The 25,386-nt window shown below is 50.6% G+C and overlaps 1 protein-coding gene across 6 annotated transcripts in view; it reads left to right on the top strand.

Moving 5' to 3' along the window:
• The window catches only part of LOC142997443 (receptor-type tyrosine-protein phosphatase F), a 140,298-nt gene extending 115,325 nt beyond the window's left edge, over positions 1 to 24,973 (top strand). For 5 of the 6 annotated variants that reach the window (XM_076148275.1, XM_076148274.1, XM_076148273.1 and 2 more), the window contains 14 exons: positions 1,270 to 1,427; positions 5,277 to 5,389; positions 8,781 to 8,878; positions 11,387 to 11,510; positions 11,606 to 11,781; positions 14,554 to 14,673; positions 15,333 to 15,487; positions 16,256 to 16,541; positions 17,143 to 17,321; positions 19,861 to 19,987; positions 20,465 to 20,590; positions 21,591 to 21,745; positions 22,295 to 22,430; positions 22,785 to 24,973. In XM_076148275.1, coding sequence (XP_076004390.1) covers positions 1,270 to 1,427; positions 5,277 to 5,389; positions 8,781 to 8,878; positions 11,387 to 11,510; positions 11,606 to 11,781; positions 14,554 to 14,673; positions 15,333 to 15,487; positions 16,256 to 16,541; positions 17,143 to 17,321; positions 19,861 to 19,987; positions 20,465 to 20,590; positions 21,591 to 21,745; positions 22,295 to 22,430; positions 22,785 to 22,853 — 2,022 coding nt within the window. In that variant the 3' untranslated portion in view covers positions 22,854 to 24,973. Of the gene's footprint in view, positions 1 to 1,269; positions 1,428 to 5,276; positions 5,390 to 7,205; positions 7,239 to 8,780; positions 8,879 to 11,386; positions 11,511 to 11,605; positions 11,782 to 14,553; positions 14,674 to 15,332; positions 15,488 to 16,255; positions 16,542 to 17,142; positions 17,322 to 19,860; positions 19,988 to 20,464; positions 20,591 to 21,590; positions 21,746 to 22,294; positions 22,431 to 22,784 lie in introns of all 6 variants that reach the window. The other variant, XM_076148279.1, reaches the window with a different exon arrangement.
• Positions 24,974 to 25,386: the final 413 nt, after the last annotated feature.

Here is a 25,386-nt window from a genome sequence, read left to right as displayed (position 1 = left end):
TAGAACCGGAGCTCAGGTCTCATCCCGTCTTATCTTTCCAATTAATATCTGCCTGTGTGCCTGTGAGAGTCGTCTGCTGCGCGGCTAATGATCCGGATTACTGCCGCCTGCATCCCCACCACTCACACTGCATGCTGGGAGCCTCAATTCCCTCCGAGGCCCTGCGATCTGTCACCCGTGCCCCCCCCCCTCTTCTCGTCTGCGTCTCCATCTCCCATCTCCCGCCGCCATTCGATAGGAAGCGCGCCGAGCTCTAGCGGCAGATGCCTCACACCTTCCCTCTCTCCTTCTCCCATTCGTCACCTTGCTCTCCCCTCAGCAGGGCTCCCTCTTCTTTTCCACGTTTTTTTTTTTAAACAAACGCCTGTACCGAGCGCTCACGCACCTCCGCGCTCCTCCATCCCTTTACCCGCCCCTCCATCATTTGAAGACGAAAGAGCGGTGAGACGTCTCATTTAAAACCAAGGTGGAAACTCACCATCACCTCCCTCCCTCCTTCCTCCTCCTCTTCCGTCACGGTGTGAACACTAATGAAGAAGAGATGAGTCCTCTCCTGTGCCCCCATTTATCACAGCGGCCAAGGGACATGCACACTCATCCCTACCTCTCTCTACCTCCCTCTCTCTCTCTCTCGCTCTCTCTCTCACTCTCGCTTTCTCTCGCTTGTCTCCATTTCTTTTTTCTTCACTCCCTCACTTGCTCTGTCATCAGCTATTTCAGTTTCCTCTAACTTAGTGCAGTAAAGCAAACGGAGTAAAGAGAACTGCAGCACTGAGTCGGATTAGCTCACAGTGTATATACTTCTGTGGGTTCTCACTTTGTTTCCAGTTACAGAAGAGCATCATGTCGCCAAGTTGCCTTTTCTACAAGTAATGATATGATTTATGATATGATTTATGCATTAAAACAGCTGCCAATTAGCCTGTTAGCTGATTAGCCTCTTAGCTTATTAGCCACATAGCCTCTCTCTAGCATCTGCACTGAAACAGGTCTTTGCTTAGCCAACTGAACAAATAAAAATAAAAATATTGATTTAGGCCATCTTAAAAATACAAACGAACGGTTAATATAACATAAGATACTATTTAACTTCACTAAGAGCCAAACACAATGGCTTGTATCCTTTATTTTGTCTCTTTTTGAAGTTTCTTCCTCCCCAACTTACCACATTTTACTTTGATTCATTTGTACAGTACCTGTACATGCTTGATATGTGTGTATCTGTGTATCTGTCTCACACTCTTCTCGTCACCTCTTTTCCCCTCACAGAGGACGTTCTCCGCCAGTCCCTACTCGGACCCTATCCAGGTGGTGGCAGGCAGCGTCTCCCCCCGGGTGGAGCAGCCGGAGATGCTGTGGGTGATGGGCCCGGTGTTGGCCGTGGTCCTCATCATCATCATAGTCATCGCCATCCTTCTCTTTAAGAGGTACAATCAAGAGAGAATCTGTGGGCGCCTTTGCGTCGTTTTTCGTCTCTTTTTTTGGGCTGGTTGGCGCGCGTGTGTGTTTGGTTTGTTTGAGGTTGCGTCGCAGTCACACACGTGGTTAAAGGTTTCATTGGGTTGCATCAGGAATGGTAATGAGACACGCTCCCCTCTGCCACTCGCACCAGGCTGCTCTCACACAAAATATTCATTTTCATTATCATAATATTCAGTGGAAAGTGGAAAGGCACCATTTGTCATCAGGAAAATTCTTATTTCTCTTTCTGGCAGATTTCGGTCCAGTTGGCTTTTTCTTTTTCTTTTTTAATAATACTGTGTGAAGTGTCAGTTGAAATGGCAGCTTGACAGCGTCTCCCTAACCAAAAAAGCACAGCCTGACTGTCAGAAAGTCTTAGTTAGGAGACAGGAAAGTGTTTTCGCCGATGTCGTTGGTCATTTCAAACAAGGAACAGAAGGCAGGAGCAGAGGGCTTAAGTGAGAGCTGCGTCAGGGGCCCTTAAAGCCCCCCACTTTAGCTGCCCCGCTGCTGCACAACACACACACTCCCTACGTTCACCCTCGCTATTGTAAAAGCCACTAGTTGTCCCTGGTTTTACAACACACTCGCCGGCCACCTGCTCATCCAGTGCAGTATAAATGTAAATACTTGACTCAGTTTGCGGTTTAATGTTTTGCTTTGAGGTTTTCATTTTCCCAGTTTCTGTGCGAATTCCCCTTGCGTGTGTGTATGTGTGGTGGGGACTTTCCTTTACCACAGTCTAAAGACCTGCAGGGTAGCTGAATTGGAAACTCTAACTCGGCCTGTAAGAGCGAGTGTAGGTCTGAATGTGTGTGTCTCTGTCAGGCCCGATACCGGGAATGGACGGACGCATGATTTAATATTCCGCTCCTGGAAGTTGCAGGATTATTGCGTGTGCCTGCGTTTAGATGGCGTTCCTAATAAAGTGAAACAAACAAAGTGTCGCAGCTGTGTTGAATCCTGGAGTGGAGCTGCAGCAGGAACCATTTTGCAGCTAACCTGCCCTTTTTTTCCCTCTTCTTCTTCTTCTTCTTCCCGATTGAGTCCCAGCCTGCTCAGCCTGTCAGGGTTTGATCACTCCATCGCATATGTACCATTCCCCGGCTCGCTTGTTCTCCAACCTGCCACCTGCAACCGCCTCGCAGACACACAGTGTGGCTGCTGCCGTCTCCTGCAGACTTAGACAGGAACTAGTTAATAATAGACCCGAGAAGACGGCTCACTGCTGAGGAGCGCGTCCGCTTGTCTGGAGGCCCTGCAGACGCTAGATTGACAGCAGGGACCGCGGCGAGGTGGCTGTGTGCCCTTTTCACAACGGACTGGAAGTGTGCGAAGGAATAATCACACTCTACCCTGGGGTTGTTACGGCAACCTGCATAGGCACCAACACCAAACCGTAATGGGGTTATTTTCAAAAGTCTCTCGCGAGTGTTAAGATAACTTTTAATGTCGTGCGTTTGAGATGAGAATTCTTTTTTTTCGTGGGAAGGAAAAGCCAGATTTTGGATGGAGCAAAGTTAGAGGAAAAGAGTTTTGGGTCCATGTGGATAATAATTCCCTATCAATCTCCCCCTTCCTTCTCTTTGCCCTCTGTGAATGCAGCAAACAAGAAAGGTGGGTACTGTCGCGTTACATCATCCATCACTCATTGGTGTTGTAAACTTGGTGGTCTTCCTCGTCTTCTCTTTCGGGCCGCAGGGGTCGGCTTCATCTCTGGCAGTAACGTTCCCAAAACATTCCCCTCACAGCCGGGAAATAGAAGGCAAACGTCCTCCAAATTGGCCTCGATGTGTCATGAGATGCAGCCGACTCTGCAGCCCTCGATAGCTGTAGAGGGGGGGAGGGGGGAGTCAGGTTCCTCCCCCCACCCGTCCCGCCCGCCCGGCCCCCCGGGGGGTCACGTCTCTGTGGCAGTGCATGTTCCACCATCTCGTGCCAGTGTTTCCTCCCTCAGATCATCCAGTGGTTTTTTGTGTTGGTTGTGTGTTTTTATTACCCGGCACCGCCTCTTCCAAGATCGGCCCCGTCTGAATATGCCAAAGCATCACCTGCTGCTGCTGAATGGGCCATTGTGAAGTGAATGCCAGACAGGGAAACCGGTTGGAAAAAAAAAAGTGAAAAGAAGCAAAATGCTGCCATCTTTTAAGTGAACTTTTTCCGCCGAGACCCATTCCTCAATTTTTAGCCTCTTTTCCTCGCCTCTCTCTTCTCCCGACTTCCTCCTCGCTCCACAAAGGGCCCTGTTCTCCTCTCATTAAGCTCACCCTGCGCCACACACACACACATGCACACACACAAGCACTCTCTATACGTGCATGAGGGTGTGTTTACTTACATCCTCACACATCCTCGCCCTCATTTACAGCCCGCGGTGAGATGGCCGCCATGTTTCTAACAGCCGCAGCATTAAAAGTGCAGACTGGCATTCGAGGCAGATTCAGGAGACGGTGAGGGATGTGAACAAACTCACCGCACATATGCCCGAATCATTCCCCCCTGCTTTCCCAGCCCAACTGTGGGAAAACCGGACACGGTCTGGCTCAGCTCCGCACTGGAGAGGAAGAGATGCTTGTCATAGATTAGCTGTCACGGCGCGAGCATTAGTCTAAGCCCCCACAGCGTAAGATAACAGGTGGCGAGGAGGCCGAAGCCACAACGGCTGAGGTTGGACCCGGTTAAGGAGGCGCGCGCTCCGGCGTTATGTATTCCTACCACGGCGGGTTTCAACAGAAGGCCCTGCTCCTCCTGCCTAAAACCCACGCTCGCCACTTGCAAATGGAGTGCAATGAGATGTGAAATTTCCGCAGGGCGCCCCGATGCTTCCTTCCGCCCATTTCCATTTGCAGTCAGAAGGCTCGTCTGCAGCTGTGTGTGTGCGTGTGTCTGTGCGTGCGTGTGTGCATCCATGCGTGTGTTCGCGCTGAACAGTTTGGTGGGGAGAGCCTGTGAGAGAGAGGGAGAGAGAGAGGCAGGCACACACAGAGGGAAAGCGTACATCTGTGTGTCTGTTTGTGTGAGCGTGTCAACAGATGCTGGCTGTCTGAACGTTAGGACACAGGCAGGCTGCGCTTTCCTCGCTCTCTCGCTCTTCCCCCCGTCGCCGGGGCGGATGGAGGGAGAGCCGCTTTCGACTGAGCCAAGCCGGTCCGAGCTACGCCGCGCCGCGCTGAGCCAGGCTCAACTAGACCAGACCTGGCAGCGCAGGTGATGCAAAACCCGTCTAATTACCCAGTGTTGTGCCACCCAGCTGATGAGCTAATTACAGCATCCGCCTGTTTTCCTCTTCAATCTGGAAAGCCAGTAAACACAATGTGCTGGTAGCGCGCACACACACACATACACACATACACACACTCGTGCACAGCAGTGAAAATCACACATTAAAACCTTTTGCTACACACACGTACACACACATGCCCACACAGCAGCTGTCACCTATCCAGCAGCAAACAAACCCAACCCAGCCCACTGCAGGAGCATGATGGTGTTTCCTCAAACACATTAAACTCCAGTTGGCAAACTAATACCCCAGTGCCTGGAGCGTCTTCAGCCCCAGGTCCTCCCAACTGCTTTTGAGAACCGTTCGCTGTGCAATAACCTCATAAAGTGCGCAACACTTTGAAAACGTGTGAATTCCCCACAGCCCGGCGTTAACGCGCAGAAACACCCTTGTCGCCGTTAAACATTCTGTCATCGCCGTGTGCTAGCTAATGTGAGAGAGCGCCTCGGTGCAGAACGGGTGTTTTTATGTGTGAGCGTGAGCGCGGCGTGCCGTGATTAATGACTCGCTGTCTGTGTGTCTGCCACCTCAGGAAGCGGGCGTCGCCCCTACCAAAGGATGACCACTCAGGTGGGGTGAAAGACTCCCTGCTGCCCAACTCCTCCGACCCCGTGGAGATGAGGAGGCTCAACTATCAGACCCCAGGTAAGGCATGATGGACTATCGCCGCTCGCTATAGGTACCGCCTGCTCTCCTTCCTCAGCGGATAACCTCCAGAGGCACCCTCAGGACGTGCACTTGACCTCCCCTTCCTCCTCCCCCCCTCCTCCTCTTCCTCCTCTTCCTCCTTGTGGTCAGTGGTAAACTGCAGGAGGCACCACATCATTCTCTCTCTCTCAACTTTGTGATTGAGGATGTGAGCGGTTTCCTTCCAAAATGAAAATAGGCAAAATGGAGATGATGCTGTCTTCAGCAGCGCAAGTAGTTTGTAACAAATGATCTTAAAGTGTCTCATATCTCTGCTAGTATCACCTAATATCCCTGCAAAGTCTGTATTTTCTTCAAATGATGGATATTGCGTTTTTGGGGAATGAATCTCTTTCAAGACCCACAGACTCATCGCCTCAGCTTTCCTGCGACAGTCCTCTTCTTCTTCTCCTACTTCTTCTTCTTCTTCTTCTTCTTCTTCTTCTTCTTCTTCTTCTTTGCGAGTTACTCCTCTATCGACTCGCCACATCAAACGAGCGTCCAAACTTTTTGTGCAATATTTCTCCCAATTCTTTGCCGAAATGTGAATGTTTACGTTCCACATTTTCAATTTGCCGATTCAGAATTGCGACAGTGGAAGTAGGAAAGTAGAAGGAATGAAGCTGTGATGTACGTTATCACAGTCACAGCTGCGGACGGATTTGGGGGGGGGGGGGGAATTGGGCCGACGGAATTCAGATTCCATCCGCATGCTGCTGTAAAGTGGAATGGGGGGGCGGCGGGGGGGGTTTGCGTCGCACTCGCGTCTGCCTCGCCATCAGCCGTCTTCCTCCTTCCCCCTCCCCCTATCTCCACGCTCCTCCTGCTTCCCTGAGCTCCTTTCATTCTCCCCAGCCGGTAATGAGTCCTGCTGCCTCTGATGTCAAGGTGAGGCAGGCGGCGCGAACAATGAAGCTGAGAGAAAATGTCAACCTCTGTGCGTGTGTGTCCCTGTCTGTGATTCTGTGTGTTTTCTCCCATGTGACTCTGCCTGCATGTGTGTGTGTGTGTGTGTGTGTTTTTCCCTTCTCACGGGTTATTAAAGATCCTGCTCGGCGTACACACACGGCCCTTCTGAACCCCTGCAGAGGAATTAAGCAGTGCTGCTGTTTTAAAAGAGCCCTGTTCTCCAATCCTCCTGGTCTACCTCTTTCCTCTTCTGTCTTTTACTTCCCCCTGCGGGATAATCTCTCTCTCTCTCTCTCCCTCTCGCCCTCTCTCTCTCCCTCTCTCTCTCTCTCTCTGCACTTCAACATTTCTTGTCTCCGCCTCAGTCTTCCGCCGTCTTGACTTCAGAAGTGCTGCTTATCAGAAATCACCAAGGCTGCGTCTTCGCTCGACTCCGAGGCTGAGCCGAGCCGTTTCCCCCTCGTGTTTTCCGCCTCTGTTTGCACACAGCAGGAGAACATTGTGATTGTTGTTAAGTGGCCCGGCCCGCTGGCGGATCACGTCGCCGACTCGGCACTTGAGGAGGGACGGAGTGTGTGTGTGTGGCGGACGTGGTTCATGTTGCATGTGGAAACGTTTAAACGCTGCACTGTAGATAAAACGTGTCGTTTCATTTACAGCGCAGCGCAATTCACAGCGAGCAATCACAGCAGAGCATTTCAACATCAAGCCTTTGCATATATTTGTGTTTAACGAGCAGCTGGCGATACAGACGCCCGTGTAACAGATACTGTGCGGGCCCCCCGGCCTGGTGTTCCTGAGCCATCCTCCACTGATCACGTGTTGTTCTTCCTTCCCCCCTGCCTTCACTCTCCTCTCTCCGCAGGTCCCAGCTCCCACCGCTGCCCCAACACTCCAAGTTAGTCCGCCCTCTCACCCGCACAATGTGCATCTCCCACGCATAAACAGCCTCGCCTCTCTCGCTCTCGACCCCATTACGACCCGTCTCAACTCTGACGGACATCTCAGCCCACCGAGCTCGCAGGCGTAGAGGGACGCGGCCGCGGTCTCTCACCACCTCTCTTGTTTTGACCCGAGGTGGCGACGGGGAGGTTGAACGGCGCGGACGGTTACACTCGCTCTACATTAGACCTTGTTATGTACTTCTTCGCTCTCCATTTAACCAATAACGCGGCTGTAAGAGAACGGGCTGCACTCACACACACATATACACACAATGTGTTTGTGCGGTGGCATTAAATTAGTGTACTGTAATTGGTCAGGTCTCATTTTATGCACCGGCCTCAGTAAGCGGCCATTAGCCGTCTGCATTACAGCGATAACGAGCGGAAACAAGGCCCATCACCTGAGCCAAAGACACTCAAGATAAAATGGATACCTGCTTAATCTGCCTGTGACCGTATAGAAGGCGCGTGACGATTGGCGTGTAACTTTTAAGCGTCTTCACGCATTGCATAGAGTTAAGTTTGAGCGCACGAGGCGAGTTCCCAGAAATCCGTTTAAGTACAGAGCCTTTGCCAAGTTCAGAGCAGCGCGGGGAATTTGTGTCGGTAGATTAGCAATAAATCATCCAATAACCCAGCGATGAGAAATCTAGAGAGAGGCAGGGGTGTGTGTGTGTGTGTGTGTGCGTACGTGCGTGTGTGAGTGAATTTAATCCAGTCCAAGCGCTCCAGGCTCGGCCGAAAGATATTCTATTGTAAGGGAAGAGATTTTCAAAGAAATGAGTTTTGGCTGGTGAACAGTCAAGAGTTTTTTCTTCCTTCTTCTTCTTCTCCTTCTTCTCGCGGTGGGAAGTGACAGTGTGACTGATTTGTTGAGACTTGTGGGTTCTCTCTCTGATCCCACCTCTGCCTCCGATCGAGCGCGCGGCGGCTTCCGCATCGGCGTCGGCGCGTCGGGGAGAGATGTCTGCCTCCTGCTTCCTTCTCAGGAGCATGCTCACTCACGCAGTCACTCATGCGCATCGCCGCTCTCCAGCCCCCCCCCACACCTCTGTGCCCCCCCTCACCCCCCACCCACCCCCTCCCTCCTCACTTAGCATGACGATGTCACCAAATGTCACCAAATGTCACCAGCCTCTTTCAACTTCGCACTGCTCACTCACTCTGCCTCCTCTTTGGGTACTTTGCTCTCTCTCTCTCCCTCTCTCTCCCTCTCCCTCTCCCTCCCTCTCTCCCTCTCTCTCTCTCTCTCTCTCTCTCTCTCTTCATGCATTGTTGAGCAAAGTGCACTCACCTCACTGTTACACAGCCACCTCATGGTCCCGCCCGGCAGCCTCACTCACCCTGTGGTCCAAGCCAGTGTTGTGTGTGTGTCTGTGTGTCAGTTGACGTGCACGTGTCGCGTTGTCGTTGTGCGATCAGCCTGGTCTAACTCCCGTCTTCTTCTTCTTCCTTTTCCCCTTCTGCCTCCTCCCTCCTCCTCTTCCTCTCCCCAGGAATGAGGGAGCACCCGCCCATCACCGTGGCCGACCTGGCCGACCACATAGAGCGGCTGAAGGCCAACGACGGCCTCCGCTTCTCCCAGGAGTACGAGGTAAGAGAGCCGCGCCGCGCCGCGTCCGCGCCCGCCGCCTTCCAGGACGTAAATGTGTTTCTTTGTTATCGCCCTCCGGCTGGAAACTTATTTTTTTGTGTTCCTTTTCCTCTTTAATCCCATATGCATGTATTCTAATGGAGAGCTCCTCCGCAGACATTCTTCAGTCATTTTTACAACTCTATTACCAATCCCACCAGGAAACCAGCACTTACATTAAATGCTGCAAGATGCTTCTTCACAAAACTAGCAGGTGGCAAGTTGCTTAAGCAATCTGCGCGCATCTTGATGTTTCCCCGAAGAATGTTATTTTGCAGGCGGTCTCCCCAATGCAACTTGGTGAGGGATTATCTCTTGTCAGTGTTCTTCGTCGGATAAAAAAAAGAAGAAGAGTGAATTTGCATTTAAAGTGGTACATTTTGCAAAGGGATTGCTGTAAGCCAGAGTTAGAGGTTAGTTAGTTTGGGGACTAAGTGAGGACAGAGGAGGAGGAGGAGGAGGAAGAGGGGGGAGATCCTCCAATTCAGACGAAGAAGAAAGAAGATATTGAGTATTTGTTTGTCTAATTCGTCTTTTGAAGTGTCGATTTGCAGTACAAATATAAGATACACACACAATTGAAGTGTTTAAGTGTAATATTCTAACATAACTGAATGGATACCTGACAGATGATGAGGTTTGGATGACAGGTTTCTCCTGTTGGTGTCAACGAATCAGGTCAGAGTTGTGTGTATTGGTGTGTGTGCGGGCAAACACAGCCTGGCTCTCCCTCCTCCTCTCCCTCCCCTTCGCTCTGGGCCAGGGAAGACCTCCTCCCCTCCCCTCCCCTCCCCACCTCTCGGCCAGGCCAGATGGCTGTCCGTCTCCGTGCCAGCGTCTGTTACAGAGGCGCCGCGGCAGTGCTCGGGGGTGCTTTGTCACCGCCGCTGCCGCCGCCGCCATTCCCCCCCTAAAGGCCTCACCGTTTCCTCTCACTTACGCCCCCTGACACAGCCCTGACGCTCCCCCCCCCCCCCCCCCCCCCCCCCCCACCCTTCCTTTTTTTTCCCTCCTCGCCGCCGACGCCAGCTCGCATCACACTGAGCGAAGCGGCACCCTGGGTAACGAGCTGTATTTGTCAATCAGCCGCGCCGCGACTCCCTCAGATGGTCTTTTTTATCGCAGGAAGCAATAATATCCCCGCTGCCGCCGCCGTCCTTCCTATAACGCCATTATTACGCTCATTTTTTTTGAAAGTGCATCAGCGAGAGAGGAGCTCAGGCGTTTTTCCTCTCACCTCCTTTCCGCCATGTCTACCTAACTTGTTCGGTAGTTGTCACCGAGTCTGGCGTGCCCGCTGTGAGCACTGAGCTCTCAAATGCTCATGACATGTTTTGACTGCAAATGAAATCTCTCCGTTCATGCTGGCGAGCGCAGGCGGATAAATTGGCAGTGTGGAGCTCATCAGCAGCAATAGGCCTGTACCCGCATGACCCTGACTGTTCGGCAATTTGGAGCTCTGCTAGAGGATTTCATGCATATGAGCACTTTTGCGTTTTGTCCCCGTGTGTAGTTCTAAAGCAAATAGCGGCGCGCGAGGCTTTCTTCAGCAAACACGCCGAGGCAGAAGCGCCGTCTGAAAAGCCTCAAATACGCGTGCCGTGTTTTGCGTACAACGCCGTCGCAATTCAAACTTGCTCTACCTGTGATTTAAGTGGAATATATTTCATCTGCGTCAGGAGCTGCCAGTATCTGAACAAAGGAGAAGACGTCTCGCAGAGGAAACGCCAGAGTCGCTTCGTTTGAATACACAATAATTAAATTAGCACCGCCGCCGGGTTAAGTAAGTGTTAGAATTTGGGAGGTGTGGCTCTCGTTCAGGCTGGATCCGCCAGAGCCAAAAGGTTTTTGGGCGGGGGGGATTAATGGACACGGTTCCGGTGTGAGCCGAGTACGATCGATACGGAATAACAAGAGACTCCGTGACATTATCGAGCCGAGGGATGCGAGGCCGTCACATATATCCCCCCCGGATCAATAGGTATGCAGTCTACTGTCGTCTTGGCAAAGGGAGACGCATGACGCAAGAGGGAAAGGGGAGAGAGCCCAAGAGAGAGAGAGGGAGAGAGAGAGGGAGAGGATAAAAGATCGGGAAAGCAACAGAAATAGAACAGGAGGGAAAACGGAGACAGAAAATGAGGGGAATCGTGGTTACCGCAACTAGTCATGCGTGTGACTTCTGAGAACTAAGCAATTCAATATGGCCACCAGTAAGGGGAGGGGATGAGTGTTTGAGCTCCCTGCAGCCTTTAACAAAGCCTTTATTCAGCTCCAGAATCAAACAAGCTCCCTCATCAATGAATGTGTCTCATTCTATTTTGCCTGTGTTACACTTAAAGAGACGCCTTTCTTGTCTTGTGTTGTTCTCTGTCCTTTCTTCCGCCCCCGTCCGTCCGATTCCCCCCTCCCTCCCTCCCTCAATGCCGTCCTCTCCATCACCCTTCTTTTCTTTTGCTTTCTTCCTCGCAGTCCATCGACCCGGGCCAGCAGTTTACTTGGGAGAACTCCAACATGGAGGTCAACAAGCCAAAGAATCGCTATGCAAACGTCATCGCCTACGACCACTCCAGAGTCGTGCTCACCTCTGTGGATGGTAAGAGGAGCTGATGACGTCTCCAACCGTAGATGTTGACCATTAACCTTAGAACTTAAGTTGACCAGGCCCGTGTGTGTGTGTGTGTTCTTCAGCTGTTCCCGGGAGCGATTACATCAACTCCAACTACATTGACGGCTACAGGAAGCAGAACGCCTACATCGCCACGCAGGGCCCTCTGCCCGAGACCCTGAGCGACTTCTGGCGGATGGTGTGGGAGCAGAGGTCCAGCACCATCGTCATGATGACCCGACTGGAGGAGAAGTCACGGGTAAGAAGACACGACCAGGAGTCACGATTCGACACGGAAACACTGAGAAATCTCTCCATAACAATTATACACTGACACAATATCACATTATTACTTGGAACATTTGCATTTCACTATAAAATACATTAGAGACATTACATCATAAAGTAATACAATACACTAATACTGTTTCACCATCCCTCTGTGTCTTTGCCCCCCTTGGATTCGGCGCTCTGAAGTCAACAGTTAAGAGATTTCTCGCCCCAAAAAACAATATTCTGCTCCTAAAAATAAATTCAAGCTTATAAAGGGGAAAAAAGAGATCAAATGAAAATAAACCGATGCGGTGGTTTATTTCCTTTTTATGAGTGTGTGTGTGCATATGGCTCCCCAATGAAAGAGCCTCAAGGGTCACGAGCGGAGGAAACAAACGTAAAGAAATCATCTGGGCGACTCTTCAGGTTGACTCCAGGTGGGCGGTTCAGTTCATTATTCAGGAGGTGTAGAGTCACTTACCGTCCTTCAAAACCAAACATCATCCGCTTTCATTCTAAACTCTAAGTGCCATCCATCATTTTCGGGGGCAAAGTGAGGCGACGCCGGGTCTTTATTTCTGAACAAAAACTCATTCATGGCTCCCTTTGTGGCAGGATGTGTGTTACGGACGTGTTGGATAAGTTGGTTTTTATTACGGGAGTCTGCTGAGCTCCACGCGTTGCTGTTCCAATCCTCTGTGTGTGTGTGTGTGTGTGTGTGTGTGTGTGTGTGTGTGTGTGTGTGTGTGTTTGTTGGACACGTAGGCGATCACAGTCAGTTAGTTTATTCTCCCACAGATTCTTTATTAGACATTTACAGGGCGATTATAAAACACAATAAAGTGCGGCTGAACTCGGCATTAGGATGTGATTATCTGGGATTTCTGTTATTGCGTCTGCATCCACACACACACGCACACACACCCTCTATTCCTTTATTCCCCTCTCACACTCACCACACACACACACACACACATGATGACTCAGTCAGCCACCCACTGTCCTGCCAGGCTGCTGTCTTACGGCTGACAAATGCTTACAAGAGCCGGCCCCGGGAAAATTTCCGCTTCCGCTTCCATCGTCGTGACCCGTTGATAAAGCCTTAAAAGGTCACGGTTGAAATGAGACCAGAGGGTATTACTCACTGGTGTCTGTGTGTGTGTGTGTGTGTGCGACTTCTTATCTTGGCGAGGACATTTTTGGACAGTGAGGACATTTGGGGCCGGCCCTGGACTTCTTCAAAGAGCGGCGGAATAAGCTTGGATCTGAGTTTAGTGTTGCGACATTCAAACCAAACGGAGGCCGAGTTTCCACTGAGCCACCAGGGAGTGCATGACGTCATGCCGGCATTGAGATGTGAAGTGCGCCCGTGTGCGTGTGTGTGTGTGTTGATAAGACTTCCGTGTCCTCTGTGAAAGGCCAGGCGATGACATGCGAGAGCTAAGGTTCAAAGCTGCAATAGATGATAGTGAAACCTTGCGCCAAGTGTGTGTGTGTCCGTGTGTGTGTGTGTTTGCGAGTCCAGGAGGTGTTTTGCGAGAGCGAATATGCCACCCAACCTCAGACGGCGCGGGGAGATTCATTACAGCGCTGACTGCTAATCCATATGTTTGTACTGCGAGCGCTTCCTCCATCACTCAGTCGAGTTTCTACGCCGAGCGTTCGCCTCGGCCGGAGAACGGGAGCCGTCGCCGAGGGGATAAAGGGCGGGGCGGGGAGGCAGGGAGGGGGGGTGAATTTTAGCACATTTCCTTTGTCGATTTGTAGCCAAGGTGCTTCCAAATGTCGTGTCAGTATGATTAGTTTGTCCGCCTCCCGTCTCCGCCACATCAGTCCAGGCCCGGTTTAGATGAGGACAAAGCTGCATCGGTTGCTTTGTTTGGGTGGTTGAACTAAAGTGTTGGAGGCGATTCTGTCCCCGCAAAGCTACGCCACCAGTCACAAGCTCATTTTTCACCTGCGGATTTGAGTCTGGAAAGCGTCCAATGAGAATGGATTGATCCTGGCAGCGAGCGGTTGGACCAATCAGTGAGCTCGATGGCGGCCATGCCTCACTGCTTCACGCGACATCCACCGAGCAATACTTCTGCTCTAACCTGCTCACAACAGCCACCGCATTCCTCTTGAACAACCAAAATACACACATAACAGAGGACGACATCATCCAACGTCCTGTCCAATCAAAACAACAAATGTCCCCCGGCTTAGCGAAGCAGAAGCCGCGCTGCAGTTAGCGTAGAGCAGACGTCACCGCGGCGTCCGCTCGGTGCCAGCGGGGCCGACTGATCTCTCATCACACAGCGGCGTTTGTCTTGTGGACATATGGAGCCAGGTGGGCGAATCGTCCGTCCAATCACAGACTTTTCAGACGCGTCTCCCTCCACACTGCAGCATCACAAATGTGCCAAAAGCACACATGAAAAGGGTTGTGATCCAACAGTTAGCTAATTAAAAATAATCACAGGCTGGTGAAACAAAGTGGGCTTTTTAATTTCCTTTTGAAGCCTGCTAAATATACACACACACACACACACACACACACACACACACACACACATCCAAACGCACAGCCTGGTGCTGGTGCTGACTCGTTGGGTTTCCAGCCCGTTTATAATTAGACGGTGGACACAATCTTTGATCTGACCCCTCTCATGTTCGCCCCTTAATCTAAGGCCTTTTCACCGTCGATGTTAATGGAAGTTCCCTGACAGCTCGCCCTCTCTCTCTCTCCCTCCCTCCCTCTCTCTCTCTCTGCCAGGTGAAGTGTGACCAGTACTGGCCGGCGCGAGGGACGGAGACCTACGGGATGATCCAGGTCACCATGCTGGACACGGTGGAACTGGCCACTTACAGCGTCCGGACGTTCGCCCTCTACAAGGTAACAGGCCCTTTATCCTCATCCGGTGTTAACCTTCGCTCTCGTTAGCGATCGCAGGCGAGCGGTCGGTCACCTCTGGAACGCGGCAATTTGTTATTATTTAAAAGCCCGGTCGTGCTCGTTCCCATCGGAAATGTTTTCAGCCCGACTGTAATTAATTTTTAATACGTGAAGTTCCTCTCTAAGAAACTTTTATTGGTTTTGATTTCACTGATGTTCTGTCCTTTATTTCTCCTCGTCCATTACTCTCGACGGGAGGAGGAAGCTTACCATTTTCTAACATTATTATAATTTCTAATTGAAGGAGTAACAGGGAAACTGCAGAGGCTCAACAGTTTCATTATGGAGCCACGCGTGTGCCCGCCGACTCTCAGACATGAAAGCCCAGCATATTATGTCTAATTTAGGAGTCAATTATGTCATTATGTTGCTCATAATTACATGATTTTGTGGTATTCAAATTTCAAACCGAGGAGTTTCAGCTGTTGGGGTTTTTTTGCCCCAGACAAAATAGTTTGAAAGGTTTTTCCAAACGCTCTGACATTTCATAAAGCAGGAGGGTGTCGCTTTGGAAACGATTAACTTGCTGTACCTCTCAGCATTTCCCTTGGTTGAACCTTTCCACCGCCCCGACTAATCCCTCTCTCCCCCCCCTGCAGAACGGCTCCAGCGAGAAGCGGGAGGTGCGTCAGTTCCAGTTCATGGCCTGGCCGGACCACGGGGTGCCCGAGTACCCCACCCCCATCCTGGCCTTCCTCAGACGGGTGAAGGCCTGCAACCCTTCGGACGCCGGTCCCATGGTGGTCCACTGCAGGTAGACGGGAACGACATCCTCCCTCACATACACTCTCACACAACACACACGCGCTACGCCGCAACTGCAGTTCATGTAAAAACAAAGACTTCCTCAGCTAATTGCACTTCAGAACTCTTCCACCTCGACTCGCCTTCACACACTCTCCACAGTAAACATTAAATCTTTGGCACTTCGGCACAGTGAAGTGGAAAATAGATTTAGAAATTCTTTGTACCGCACACACAATATCTCTGTCTCTCTCTCTCTCTCCCTCTCTCTCTCTCTCTCTGCTTTGCGCCTTACACTGAATATTCCTGACTTATTCCTGTATGCGAATATTCCTGCACGTCAAACTGTATTTTAATGCAGCCACACACACACACACACACACACACACACACACACACACACACACACACACACACACACACACTCTGAATATATTACATTAAACACACACAGGGGGGAAATTGAGGGTTAGGGAAATATAACTGATTCATATTCTCCTGCACACACTGACAACTTATGGAGCTCATTCACACACACTGTCACATAATGCATTCTCTTGTGCAATGTGTGAATTATGAGAAATATGATAATTTAAGACCCACCCGGAAAGTGTGTGTCGGGGATCAGGATATTCGCTTCCACACCTCCGGCCTCTGGGATAGTGTTGTCTTCATATGTGTGATGTCATTGCTTCAAACCGGGCAGTAAAATGTATGGGATTATGTAAATATGCTGAGTTTTGACTCCGCCCCCCCTCTCTGTCCGCTCCTCCACCAGCGCCGGCGTGGGCAGGACGGGCTGCTTCATCGTGATCGAGGCCATGCTGGAGCGCATGAAGCACGAGAAGTCGGTGGACATCTACGGCCACGTGACCTGCATGCGGGCCCAGAGGAACTACATGGTCCAGACGGAGGACCAGTACATCTTCATCCACGAGGCCCTGCTGGAGGCGGCCACCTGCGGGAACACTGAGGTGCCCGCACGCAACCTGTACGCCCACATCCAGAAGCTCACCCAGCCGCCGCCCGGAGAGACGGTCACTGCCATGGAGCTGGAGTTCAAGGTGAGCCGGGGGAGAAAATGGCCGAACCGATACACAATCACACACGTGTTCACAGGGACAAAGGGAGGGGCACAGACACACGCCGCCGCTGCAGTCAAGGTGACTCACGCGCACACGCACACCTTCTGTCAATAGCCATGGACGGTGGTGTTATTACACACTCTCCTCCCTGCACCGCTCTGCCATTAGCCCCCTTATGACCATGATCCATTCTGTTTGAAGTGATAATAGCGTCCACGCTCCTGCCAGCCGCGCAGAATTGAAAGAGCGAGAGAATGATTGCGGCGTATGTGGGGGCCACGAGTCCGTGCCCGCACAGTCTGGCCCCACAACACACACTCACGCACTCTCGTTGACTCTCAACACACACACACACACACACACACACACACACACACTCCTGTGCCTTCCATCTGTGCTTTGTCCGCTGCCAACATGGAGTTTGTCACACCTCCGGTCCTCTACGCTGGAGCTCCGTCCGACACACTCCACCGTACCGTGTTACACCTTTCAGTGCCGAACTAGAACACAACACCTTCTTTGTTTTTACGCCGGGTCACTCATTCTTCTTCTTCTCCTCCTTCCCCTCCCTGTTGAACAGAGGCTGGCCAACTCCAAAGCTCACACATCCCGGTTTATCAGCGCCAACTTGCCCTGCAACAAGTTCAAGAACCGCCTGGTCAACATCATGCCTTTCGAGTCGACACGTGTCTGCCTGCAGCCCATCCGCGGCGTGGAGGGATCTGACTACATCAACGCCAGCTGCATCGACGGCTACAGGTGAGAGAGAGCGAAGGGTGTGTGTGCTTGTGACAGGTCTTCAATTCAGTTCGAAGATTGTGGAAGCCGTGGAAAACAGTGATGGCGGCCGGTGTGGAGTTAAGCAGAGATTAAAATGCATGAGAGGGGACTGGAACCCGGCTGCAGTATCCCGGCGTGTGAATCACTCTCTGCTCTGTCAGCGCCGATCTGCCGCCGTCGCCACCGCCGCTGCCGCTGCTGCTGCTGCTGCCGCCGCCGTGTCCTCGCCCGCTCTCTGCCAGTCCCCTAAATTGCTTCCTGGAGGGAGCGAGGAAGATGAAGATAAAAAGGCGGACAGGCCGGGGCTCTTCTGTAGATTTAAGCAGAGCGTGAAGAATGTGTTTGAGTCCACGTGGGGTTCTGCTTGGCCCGGCCCGCGGGTCACGTTGTTAATGAGGGATGTTCTTCAGAGGCCGGCTTCCCATTGTTGCTGCGTAAATAGTATAATTGCAGCGAGAGAGGATGTAATGAAGTGTGTTTTCCAAACCTCCCTCCTCCCATCACCCTCTCTTTCCCCTTCGTTACTCCATTCTTCAACTCTCTCTCTCTCTCTGTCCATCCCTCCCCCCCCCCCCCCCCTCCTCTGCCTCTCCTGCTTCACTCCGCATTTTAATTTTTCCATCTAAAGCTTCATCACGGCAGACGCAAACGTATCTGGTCGGCGGGGGGGGGGGGGCTTGGCCTGTTGTGTGCACTGGCGGCGCCGTGTAATTAAGCCGCTTTTTAAAGTCCGCGGCATAAATAAAAACTAAACAGGGGCCTCCAGTGCCCTTCACTCCAAGAAAAGCCAATAATATGCTAAGCTAATGAGAGGCGAAGCATTGATTCCAGCCACGCTATCAGGGGCGGGTGGGGCGAGGGGGGGGCTGGATGTGCAGCGACGCACGCACAAGCCTCAGCATCGCAATGAGGCTGAAAGGAAGCGCCGTGTCCTCAAGCCTCCGCCGCCACGTGGGACGAGGCGCAGAGAGGTTTGTGTCGTTTGGCAGCAGCAGCGCGTCGGGACACACACGTATGTGTGTGTGTGTGTGATGTGGGCACAACTGTTGTTGTTCTAGCTGAGGGGGTGGGAGGGGCAGAGGGTCCAGGCTGTCAGTCTGTGAGGCAGCGTTCATCCTCTGCATTAACTCCATTGTTCCCTCACTGTAATTGTGCCCATTTGATACATGAAGACAATACAGACAACAAGAGAGGAGAGTGTAGGCATGTGTGCTCTGCTCTCCTCTCCTCTCCTCTTCTCTCCTCTCCTCTTCTCCTCTCCTCTCCTCTCCTCTCCTCCTTTCCTCTCTCCTCTTCTATTCTCTTCTCCTCTCCTCTCCTCCTCTCTCCTCCTCTCAGTTTTATTCTGCTCTCTAGTGAGAGTCAGAAAACGCTGCTCTCTCTCTCCTCTCTCTCTCTCCTCTCTCTCTGTCTCTCCCCCCCTTCTAACACTCCCCCCTTCCCATTTGGAGTGTACTCTGTACGCCCTTCTGTCTTTCTTTGCATTTATTTTTCTCTCCTCTTGTCTCTTTAATTTGATTCCTCTCCTCGTTCCCTCCTCTCCTCTCCTCTCCTCCTCTCGTGCTCTCCTTTTTCCGCCAATCTGTTGTTCTTTATTTGTGCGAGCGAGGCCCTGAGCACATTCTTATCTCCCGGTTCCACATTAGTGCCTTGCCTGCAGCACCTTCATTAGCTGTTCAGTGTGCGTGTGTGCGTGCGTGTGTGCGTGTGTGTGTGTTCACAATGCAAATCCATTACATGTGAAAAAATGCCTTCACCTGAATGCACGCTTCCATGTGCTGCAGACATGTGAGTGTGGACATGTAGGAGTGCTGATCATGCGTGTGCCGGATTACTCAGCCTGCTGTCGCTCCGCTTCCTGACCGGTGCGCTGCTGCCACCTGCTGTTTGACAGAACGACTGCAGGGCCGGTCCCAAAGTCACGTAGGACAGCAGCACAGCTTTGGCACGGCAAGCCTATGAGCTCATCTCTGCTCTGCCAGCGGATCGTGTGCCCGCTCGTCCTGCGTCGTGTTACAGATAAGCAGGAAGAAGAATTAGGAAGTATAGAATCCATACATGTCCGCCAGCTGCTCCGAAATAGCTCGGCGACGAGACGAGGATGTGCGGCAGGGTTACAGAAATCGCTGAGTGCGTTAAAAGTGCCGGAATTTGTCTCTGTGACATTTGGGCATCAGTCAGTACATCCATTACATGACATCACAGGAATCTGCAGCTTTCATGTCTTCTATCACCATTAGGCTTTAAAATGTTCAATAAAATGCTACAGATTTGCATTTGAATGTGCACATTTGCATGAACACTTCAATTTCCTGAGCTGCTTCCTAATCTGCTAATTTTCATTGATTTCCATCTTTATTGAACGCGAGGAGCTTCAACAACCTCAGCAAACAACTCCAGCTCGGCTCCTTCATCATTACATGACCTTTGAAAAATTAAAAAATTAAAGCAGATCGTTCCTATAGCCGTGACATTAAAACAAAGTGTATGATGATGATGATGTGTGTGCGTCCTTTAGGCAGCAGAAGGCTTACCTGGCTACCCAAGGCCCCCTGGCTGAGACCACCGAGGACTTCTGGAGGATGCTGTGGGAACACAACTCCACCATCGTCGTCATGCTCACCAAGCTACGAGAGATGGGACGGGTAAAGACACACACACACACAAACGCACACCAACTACTATACACTACTCATTATTATGTGTGTGTTATGCCCCGTGGCATCCGCTCAGTCGCCACGAAATTAGCCGGCGTATTCTTTAAAGAAACACTTAAAGGTGGCGCTCGCAGTTTAATTAAAGCCGGTGATATTTTTGATTGTGTTTGTGTTTGGTGACGGCGGCGTGCTGCATTTTTATAGCTTTTATCGCCCTCTCACTCGTAATCACACAAGCACGTTATTGCCGTAGGTAAGCACACAAACAAATTACGGGCAAATTCTGCCGACCCAAGCTGATATATTGAGTTCTATCCGCTCTCCTGCACGCAGAGACTCTGGCTCTCCCTGACTCATAACGTTTGTTTAAGTCGGTAATATCTGCGTGCTAAAAGGTTGGATGTTCTTCAGACAAATGCCCGCCCCCCTGCTGAGTGTTTCCCCCCTCTCTCTCTTCTTTTGCAGGAGAAATGCCATCAGTACTGGCCAGCCGAGCGCTCAGCCAGGTACCAGTACTTTGTGGTGGATCCAATGGCCGAGTACAACATGCCTCAGTACATCCTGCGAGAGTTCAAAGTCACAGATGCCAGGGTAGGCTGGACGGGGATTCACCGTGTGTGTGTCTGTGTGTGTGTGCATGGGGAGGAGGAGGAGGAGAGCGTTTCACATCCAATCCGAACCCACCTTCATTTTTAGTTTCCCTATCAATTGTGACAGTTGCCTTCAGTGTTTGGAATCACGCAGGCCGTGATTTCAAGGTGGAGGCGATCAGGACGTGTGGCGTGTTATTGCTCCTGGCAGGTTGACGCCAAATGAATGTGCCATCAAAACATGTTTACCCAGATTTAGTAGCACCGTGCTTGTGTTATGGGTCGTGCGTGTGCGTGTGCATGCGTGCGCGTGTGTGTGTGTGTGTGTGTGTGTGTGTGTGTTTCTAGATGAAAAGCGTAGCCTCCAAGTCCCTGAGGGCCACAGTGCTGGAACTCCCTGTGATGCAGTGGTTTCAATGGGCTATAAATACATTTAACTGTCATCGGCTCAACTCCCTCAACTCACTCTGTGTGTGTGTGTGTGTGTGTGTGTGTGTGTGTGTCTGTCTCCCTCTCTCGTCATAAACATATACAGTACATGTAAAGACAGCAAGATTTGGATCTAAACTCTTGATTATCTCTGGTGCATGAAGGTGCCACTTGTGTTTTATTTTGCCGCCCCCCTGCTGGTTCTCTGTCCTCCCAGAGTGTTAAGTGCCTTCACGTTGCATCCCAGGTGTAAATTAGATGATTACATGGCTGGAGTGAAACCCAGCAGGGTTCTGGTACACGTGGTCACAGATTGAGAACCTCTGCTGGAGTGCGTTTGGTTGAGTGCACTTAAAGCACGCAGGCCACAGAGAGATGTGCGGAGCGAGCGGCGCAAAGTACAGCCGAGTGTTATTTGGTCGCCGAGATAAACTCAAGCATCCCGGCTCGTGTGTCCATTTACACCCACGCTCCACGTTTGGAAATGTAAAAGGTCCAGCGTGATGCAGAGTGTAGAGAGCACGGCGCCGCCTCTTACGTAAACTTAATCGGCCTGTTTGTTCGCCCCGCAGGACGGCCAGTCCAGAACAATTCGCCAATTCCAGTTTACCGACTGGCCCGAGCAAGGAGTGCCAAAAACCGGAGAGGGCTTCATCGATTTCATTGGACAAGTGCACAAAACCAAGGAACAGTTTGGACAGGATGGACCAATCACTGTACACTGCAGGTGAGCAGAAAGGACGAAGCCTCTGTGTGTGTGTGTGTGTGTGTGTGTGTGTGTGTGTGTGTGTGTGTGTGTGTGTGTGTGTGTGTGTGTGTGTGTGTGTGTGTGTGTGTGTCTGTGTGTGTGTTCAGAAAGGAGCACACACAGTTGGTAAATAACCTGGTTTAATATGCACGGAGCACAAGATGAGCGGAGGTAAATTCACACAGAGGATTACACAGAATGTCACACTTCCTGTGTCGCTCTGACCTTCCCCGCTCTTCAGATCGTCCTGTGTGGCAAAACCGTGCTCGTAATTCCAAAACATTTATTTACGAAAACAATTGGACTCAGCCGTGTCCATAAATAAGAGGTGCTCAGCATATGAGCTGCATTATAAAAACACTGAGAACATGAATTCATTAGGAGTCATAATGCAGCTCAGATGCTTAATGTGCCTGCGGACTCGCCGGCTAAACTTTCCAGACAGACTCGCTTATTCAGAAGAACGTCAAATTAGTCTTTACATTCTTAAACACTCTTCTGTGTGTGTGTGTGTGTGTGTTCCGCTAGTGCCGGAGTGGGTAGGACCGGCGTCTTCATCACCCTCAGTATCGTGCTGGAGAGGATGAGGTATGAGGGCGTGGTCGACCTCTTCCAGACGGTGAAGACACTCCGCACCCAGCGGCCCGCCATGGTGCAGACCGAGGTAAGAGTGTGTTAATGTGCTTGTGCAGAGCTCCACCCCCACACACACTTGATGAAAAAGCCTTGAAACTTGAATTTGCATGTCAAATATTCCTGTGGCTTTCTCAAGAATATGGTTTAAATATAACAAACAGGCAAAACCAAATGAATCTATTTACACTTTAAACAAAAGCAAAAAGTGACAGTGAGAAGATAGATTTGCATCATTTTGATTTACTGTTAGACGGAAAACAGGCCTGCCTGTTTAAAAAACATGTTGAATTTTTAGCAGGTAGATGAATGTATAATTTTAGCAAAATAAAGTGGACGCTGTCTGACTGAGGCATCTTCTTCTTCTTCTTCTTCTCCTCTTCAGGACCAGTATCAGCTGTGCTACAGGGCAGCGTTGGAGTACCTGGGGAGCTTTGACCACTATGCAACGTAACCACTTCAAACCAAGCAGCCCCGCCCCCCCATCCCAGACCACGCCCCCCTTCCCCCCTCTCCTCTCCCCACCCCGCCCCTCCCCCTGGTCAAACCTCTCAGGAGTGTGCCAAGTGTCCCATCTCAGCCACTGTCACTCACATTTACCTGACCCCCCCCCCCCCCCACCCCCTAGCCCCACACCCAACCCCCCCCTGAAAAAACAAACGCCTGACCCCCCCTTCACAGCTACTGGAGGGGGAGGAAGAGGAGGAGGAGGAGGAGGAAGAGGAGGGGACACGCGGAGACCCGGGCGAAGGGTTCGACCAATCACAGAGATCCACCCGGATTTATCCACGCGAGAGAGATTTTTGCTTTAAAAAAAAAATATAGAAATAAGACGAAAACAAACAATGACTACGACGACTGCGACAGCTCTTGTACAGAAGCGACGGCGCAGATCGGCCGCTTGCCTTTCTGCTCCGTCCACGCCAAACCTCCCTGATTGTCAAAGGCTACTGGTAGCACTAAGAGAGGATCCTCTCTGCTTTTTCTTCTTTGGTTAATTTTATGTCAATATTATGATTCAGTACGTCAAATTTTATCATGTAGTGTATCTTTTGTTTATTTTGGTCGTTTTTAATAATCGTTTTAACATCAGACATTTCTTCTGTCTTAAACGACCCCTCCTCGGGTTCGCATTATTTTCATAACTGGTACATTGTTTAATTTTTATTTTATTTTATTTTATTCTATAGGGTACTTTAGCACGAGGGACATGTATTTTTAACACGTTCCTAGATACTAATCCAGGAGAACCACTGTTCTCTGAGCTGCTGTCAAACTTCTCCTGATGTTTTTGTTTCACTCATATCGTGTCACGTACCTTATGTTGGTCTTACTCAGTTCAACGGAGCAGGAATTGCCTTTTCACTCCTTTCTTACAAAAATCAACAAAGGGGATTAAAGATTACAAGAGGAATTTCAGAGCACATGCCTGCGACATTTGTCTCATGTAAACACAGTAGCTAGTTTGGAGAGAAAAAACAAAAATGAATTAGCTAACAAGAGACTAAATCAGCGGTGTACAAAACTGGAAAGCACACGTGATTTTCTACGTTCTTTTGTTCTTTGTTTTGTTCTTTCATCAGAAGCCTATGGCATTGAGGCCTTCATACTCCACACCGGAGAACTTAAGTGAGGAAAACAGACTTTTATACCCAAAGGGTAGTTGAAAGAGAGACTCCCTGATCTCTGAATAGTTGCTCTTCACGTCCCTCCCATCTCCCGGCCGCCCGTTGGCCCGGTCCGTCTCGCCGGGAGGGGAAGAGAACCGAACCGAGCGGAGCGGAGCAGACGGCGGTTTCCTACGGGCCGAGGAGCAGAGCCATCAACACTGGCACCTGTACAGAATCTACCATTCCTACCAGAGGGACAGAGACTCAGCCCTTTGGACTGAAACCTGCTATGATTTTATACAGAAATAGAACTATAAATATATATATAATTATGATTGATTATATATATGTATAACTACACATAGATATATACACAGCTTCAAAAAGTATATTGTCCGAAAAGGATTCATTCTGCCGACTTCTACCGACCCTCGAGGCGGCGCAGAGAGCCTGCCCGTCCTCCAGTGTGTATTAATGGAAACACCGTTGTATCTACTGTACTACCATAGTAACTTTGACAGCCTGGAAAACAGCACAACACCCCCACCCCACTTCCCTCCCCGCCCTCGCCTGCCCCCCCGCCCCACCCGTACAAACAGGGACGACCCCCTCCCCTCGCCGCCCTCGCCATCGCACTGCTCGAGCACATCTTCACACGCGCACACACAAACACACACACAAGCCGCCGAGAAAGAGCGTGTGAGCGGTGGAGGTGGAAGGTGAGATGGAGGGATTGAGGGATGGACGGAGGGAGGGAGGGAGGGGACTTGAACATGCTGGCGACGAAATCAAAAACCGTTCATTTTTACCTTGTGAATGCTTAGTGCTGTAGGGGTTCGATCTGTTGTACACACAGTCTGTTTTTCTATTTGTTGATAAAGAACTGGAATTTAAAAAAACTGTTGATGAAAAACAAAAAAAACCTTGATGTTAATAAAGTTAAATAATTGGGTTTTTGTACAAATCCTTGCTCGTGATGTTTTGTTTCTTGGTTCATGTTCAATCCAATGCAAGTGAATGAAGGGGAATGTTTCTATCAAGGTTTCAACGTGTCGGGGTCACAAATCCATGAAAACAGATGATTGCGCTTTTCCTGTTTGTCGCTGGCAGCAAACCCGGAATCAGCACAGATTTGTTGCGCTGTCTAAATACATTTTTCATTCTGTGTGTCACATTATCTCCCCTCAAACATGACGCACTGATTTAGTTCATGGTCATGGTTCTGTGACTTTACATGCCTGCTCTGTTCTCAGCTGCATGTTTCCCACGACCTTCATGATTCACACACATGACTCACATTCAGAAAGTGAGACAACAAATTGACAAATGATATCATGATTGCAGTGTCATTACAAAACACATAGACGCACACACCCA

This window comes from Genypterus blacodes, unplaced genomic scaffold (assembly GCF_046128005.1).
Source record: "Genypterus blacodes isolate CSIRO-AG114 ecotype Tasmania unplaced genomic scaffold, CSIRO-AGI_Gbla_v1 ptg000005l_1, whole genome shotgun sequence".
In the NCBI taxonomy this organism is placed as follows: domain Eukaryota; kingdom Metazoa; phylum Chordata; class Actinopteri; order Ophidiiformes; family Ophidiidae; genus Genypterus; species Genypterus blacodes.
This window is presented reverse-complemented; position numbering and strand designations above follow the sequence as displayed.